General features: G+C 38.5%; 2 protein-coding genes across 2 annotated transcripts in view; one reads left to right on the top strand and one right to left on the bottom strand.

Annotated features, from left to right (window-relative positions):
* Window positions 1–1,150, top strand: part of SARC_07692 (phospholipid hydroperoxide glutathione peroxidase, mitochondrial) — a gene marked incomplete at both ends in the record, with an annotated part of 2,436 nt that extends 1,286 nt beyond the window's left edge. The window contains 2 exons of the mRNA XM_014298359.1: window positions 716–884; window positions 1,045–1,150. Coding sequence (XP_014153834.1) covers window positions 716–884; window positions 1,045–1,150 — 275 coding nt within the window. The remainder of the gene's footprint in view (window positions 1–715; window positions 885–1,044) is intronic.
* A 1,901-nt stretch (window positions 1,151–3,051) lies between these two features.
* SARC_07691 (replication factor C subunit 5) overlaps window positions 3,052–5,314 on the bottom strand; it is a 5,266-nt gene continuing 3,003 nt past the window's right edge. Inside the window, exons 4-6 of the mRNA XM_014298358.1 lie at window positions 4,741–4,822; window positions 3,782–4,044; window positions 3,052–3,364 (exon numbers count right to left, since the gene is read on the bottom strand). Of these exons, the coding sequence (XP_014153833.1) occupies window positions 3,265–3,364; window positions 3,782–4,044; window positions 4,741–4,822 (445 nt within the window). The 3' untranslated portion in view covers window positions 3,052–3,264. The remainder of the gene's footprint in view (window positions 3,365–3,781; window positions 4,045–4,740; window positions 4,823–5,314) is intronic.

Below are 5,314 nucleotides of genomic sequence, written 5' to 3'. Positions count from 1 at the left end.
TTTTATGCGTATACATATATTTGTATATATGTATATATATATGTATGTATGTATATATAAATATGTGTGTGTGTGTGTATACATGTATGTTTGTTTTTATTTTTTGATGTATCTAGGTATATGTACATATTTATGCGTATTTTTATGCGTATACATATATTTATGTATGTATGTATATATGTATATATGTATGTATATATTTATATTTGTATTTTCATTTATTTACTTAAATTATAAACATATGCTTTTGAATGTGTATATATTCATTGTTTATATTCATACATATTTATGTGATATATATTTGTATATACGATTATTTGTTGAATTTTCTTGAAATATGTAGTTCTGCATAATTGTAACCATCCCTATAGATAGATTCAGATTCATTATATCAGTCGTACCTCTGCAATTACAATCATCGTTCCCTTCATACCTTTTACGAGTTTGTCTGCGCGCTTTCACCAAGCATAATTTTGTGTGTATTTTTGTCTATACGTTGCGTGCGCTGTAGTAGAAGGCCGTCTTTAAAATACTTTCTGTGCACCTCGTGTGTCATATCGATTTGTAGAACAACGAGGTGAACATGCCCCTTACGGTGTGAGTCGTATGCGGATCGTATGTCGCTGCGAACAAATATGTGCTATTGCCACTTACGTAGATTGCAATTAAGATATGTGGAGAGAGGATAATATGTACATTTCTCTTGACCCTGCAGGTGGGCAAGAACCGGGATCAGATGCAGAAATCAAGAAATTTGCCAGTAAATTCAATGTCAAGTTTCAGCTGTTCTCAAAGATCGATGTGAACGGCAGTTCTGCGGATCCGATGTGGGAGTACATGAAGTCTCAGAAATCTGGCATTTTCGGGTTGAAGTCTATCAAATGGTGTGTTCGCTTCTTTACCGAGATTATGTACTTTGAAGTGTTTACTTGATCTGAATACAATGATAGTGGTAAAGAATGCCTTTCATCATTTCATTCTCGTTACTTTGATATCTGGCAAACGAGATATGAACATGCTTTTGAAAAAATTGCAAATGTGCAGGAACTTCACAAAATTTTTGATCGACAGAGACGGCAAAGTCGTCAAGAGATTTGGTCCCAAAGATGATCCGAACTCCATGGTCCCGGATATTGAAAAGTATCTGTAAAGAGAGGGCCATCTCATGTACGACATAAGTGCTGGTGGATGTTTACTAAGGCTTCCTAGTTTTATGTTCTCGTTATATGAGAAATACTTGATCAAATACTGAGGTATCGGCATACCTAGCAATATACTTTACTACTCTTCTCTACCTCTCTCGGCATACATTTATGACGACCTCCGTTCATTGAAATCAAGATCCACACGGATCGTGAATCGGTAGTCTGACAACCCACGGGAGCCCCACTCACAGTGTGCATGATATTCGTCCATGTCCGCTAATGTTGTGGTACTCCGCCCGAGATAATACTAGGGGACGCTTATCAATCCCTAGACACCTTCACTCGACACCAACTGGCACTGTATAGCAATACATACATGTTAGTATTGGTAGCTTTTAGTATCATCCGTACGTTGGCTAGCAGCGAGCGACTGCATCCGCCCGGCTGCCTGTCAACATATGGTTGTGTATTCAATGTCGATGTGTAGATAATTTTGGGAGTCTCGTAGTCTCATTATGATTATACATAATTCAAAAAATGTGTATGATTATGCTTGCTTAGTCAGAGGAGCAGAGTTCGGAGCATTGCTGTGTATGAAGAATATACCATGAAAATAAATCAATCAATCAACAACCGATTGTTTACTTACTGTGGTTTTTCATTAAATGCGTGAAGTAGTCGCAGTCGGTGCACCTGATTGGTATCTTCTTTGTATTTTGCGGTGACATATCCATCCAAAACGTTTCATAATCTAGAATATGTCCGTAGTACTTTAGGAAGCTCTTGGTGGGCTGTGCGAAGCTTGAAGGACAAATCTTCGGAGTCGACAAACCGTTGTAAAACCACCCAAAAAAAACGTCTTTGTCTCATTTTTTTTATGCACCTACGTGGTACAATTGTCCGGTTCTGCGTTCGCGTTTGTGGCACTGGGACTGCGTCACTGGCCTTCAGCACTCATGATGAGGGTGTGTCTTGAGGCCCCGTGTACGAATGCAGTACAAAATATAGCTAGTGTATCTATAACATATATGGATATTCGAAAGCAGTCGGGTTGTATTTTGCTATGTTGGCCATTGCCTTGTTGACTTCTGTTGTTGCTGTCCTCGCTACTAACCGACATCTGAGGCGGAATACTAATCAGTCGCCAAGCAATTGATACTTTACGTCATCCAGAGCAATACAGTGCCAATTCGAATGGATCAGTATCCACTTCCTATACACCTACTACATTTACCAAATCAGTTTAACTAGAGGCTGTTGTTGTCTTCGGGAAAAGCAGGATTGAAGTGCGAGAAACATTTCGTTGATGTCTGCTGGTTTCTGAATGTTTTCTGCATTGTAGGCGTTCTATTTCCCGCTCTAGGTTTATAGCCTAGCTCAATCACTCATATTTGTCAATTTAGAGGGCTGTACATATTTCTACTATTTCGGCCACTATTCAGTCTGAAGTTTCTAATTTGGAAACACACTCTTGTGCGTACATACTTGATTGGCATTTGAATTTATGCAAAACGGTCAGAACTATCTATATGGTTTTACACTCGAAATCATAACTATTTGGATACGAGTATACATAATTACATCTATAGGGTTTGATTAGAGACTTCAGTCCAAATATTGTCCATCATTCGTTTATATTTCAATATCACAAACTATCTCTCTTGTATAGTTGCATCTGCAAATTTTATGCACGTGTCTATGATTATTGTACTCATATCGATGTAGGTTTGCTCAGATTTTTATAATATCTGTATCAAAAGTGTTTTTCGGAAAGTTTGAACTCTTTCTAACCTGTGTACCTGGTGACATAATCATAAAGACTGTGCGACCTGCTCCAACGCAGACTATTATTGCCTTAGGAGGTGCAGCGGTGTATTAAAACATAGGATGCCACCCGAGTATTTTACAAGAATTTTGGCTAGCACATTTAGACCTGCCCTTTTATTTATAGTACGAGATTATTTTATCAGTTTCACTCCAAAAGTAATATCAATGGTACATTTTGTCCGTTTCATCTCGATATCCGTTACGTTCCAAGGCTACGTAAGTCTGAACTCGGATGACATGGGGTGCTTGTCAAATGCTACCGGGTTGCTGATGATTGCTCTTTAATTTGAACTTACCCTGAATTTGCTGCAATTTGGTCACGAACGGTACCAAACATGCCTACCATACCGCCTAACTGGATGTGCTCCGACGTTCCTGACGCCAGTCTATATCTGTACAGACAGTTTTGTGTCGATTTACGGTGTTAAATATCAGATAATTAACCTTGAGCAGATACATATAAAAAAAGCCCTTAAATAAGTATCACGCAGCTCATATCTTCATATATATCTACACAAATCATGGATGTGACGTGCTTTCATGAAAATACAGATTAGGCGTCGCAAGTGTGTACATTTTTCAAATATCAACGAAATGACCTTATTTGTGTTGTACATACAAGTTCCCACAAACCCAAGCACATAGAAATTTTGATGTTTCAATTGGTAATTGCAAATATATCCTGAACATGTGCAATTCGCGCAGTTGTGAGCATGGGTGTAAACTAGCGAATGTCAGGATCCATTGACACAGAGTCTAAACTATAATTCCACGCGCGTTGCAGCTATCGGATATATATATATACATACTCTAAGAGGGCCAGCTCATCCATAACGTACGCCTTCGATTCCACAGGCAATTCCAAATTAAGCGTGAACGTGTGCACCTCACGTATGATATCTGTGAGTGCCAGGCCCTTCAGGTCTTTGAGCGTTTTGATTTGATTGTAAGCTGAGCGGTAGTCGTCGGTCAATAGCCAGTTCATGATATTGGTGATGTCAGATGGTAGTGGTTGACCTGTGGTGAGATACACGGCATCTCCATCGACCACATCGTGCGACATAGCGGCGGCCTGTGAGTGGAGTGTGCGGTGTGTATCACAATGAGCGTGTGTGAGCTTGTGAAGCGAAAGTCTTTTACGGATTTGGACGGATGGTCATGTTAGATATGTATACATAAATATACATATTATGGTCATATACTAACTCGAAAGAAGTTTTAAACCTTCCAGGATATGTATTGGTTGCTCGTATGAAGTTGTGATGTAGCTTTGACGTCAATCGGGTTGGATTAGTTTATCTGCGTCAGTTTCGTCCCGTTTCAATCTCGATGAGACATGTACGACAAAAAAGAACGCTGTTAGCAACCGGCGGTCACGTATCTTTGCAAGTTTCAAGACAACATATACGCTTTCCATGAGCAAACATGTTTATATACACCCCGGCGTCAATGGTGTGATTGAGATATGATCTCACACAGTACCCTAATCAATTCCGCTGAGTCTATACGTAAACAAATCTGCATTATTACAAATACATTGAACAAGAACATCAGCAGTGAAGACTTGCCCGATGGTAAAGCGACACAGCACTGGCAGACTAAACACTTTATGACTGTACAGCCACAAGTGTCGTTGTATAGCCTGTCCTCTGCAATCAGTTCGTGTTTATGTGGGGAAGGTAATCTCGTGAACAAATACCCGTCTCGAAAACTACACCACACAGACATCATATCAGAGCAATTACGACGCCATATATGAAATACCTACCTGCAAAACGTTAAGAACCTTCCTCATATCTCCATTTGCTAAGTTCAGCAACGCCTTGTGACCGTCTGGTGTGATATTTACCCTGCAAAGATACAAGGCAAATCAAGATATCAAGATATGATTGAAAGTGGATCGAGAGCGAAGGAACCATTCGCCATGCACGAGATTACAGAGTGGTGTGCATTCAATACACATAAGAACCCCTGATGTAAACGAAATTATTCACAGAGACCATGCATTCGGTGGGCAGTAATACAATACAAGTTTCTCGTAGCTCTACTGCAAATTGAAATGCTTGCACCTCAAGGGTACTACAAAAAACCAACTAGATAGTTTGGACTGAGGTTACACTAAATACTCCGCAAGTCCCGTTGCACCCAGAGTGTGTTCGCGTTCGCGTTGACAAAATGTGATAATTTTTCCTATAAATATATCATATATATATATATATATATATATATATATATATATATATATATATATATATATATATATATATATATATATATATATATATATATATATATATATATATATATATATATATATATATATATATATATATATATATATA

Source organism: Sphaeroforma arctica, assembly GCF_001186125.1.
Source record: "Sphaeroforma arctica JP610 unplaced genomic scaffold supercont1.626, whole genome shotgun sequence".
NCBI classification, from domain to species: domain Eukaryota; class Ichthyosporea; order Ichthyophonida; genus Sphaeroforma; species Sphaeroforma arctica.
Note: the sequence above shows the minus strand (reverse complement) of the source record. Positions and strands in the feature narration are given on the sequence as shown.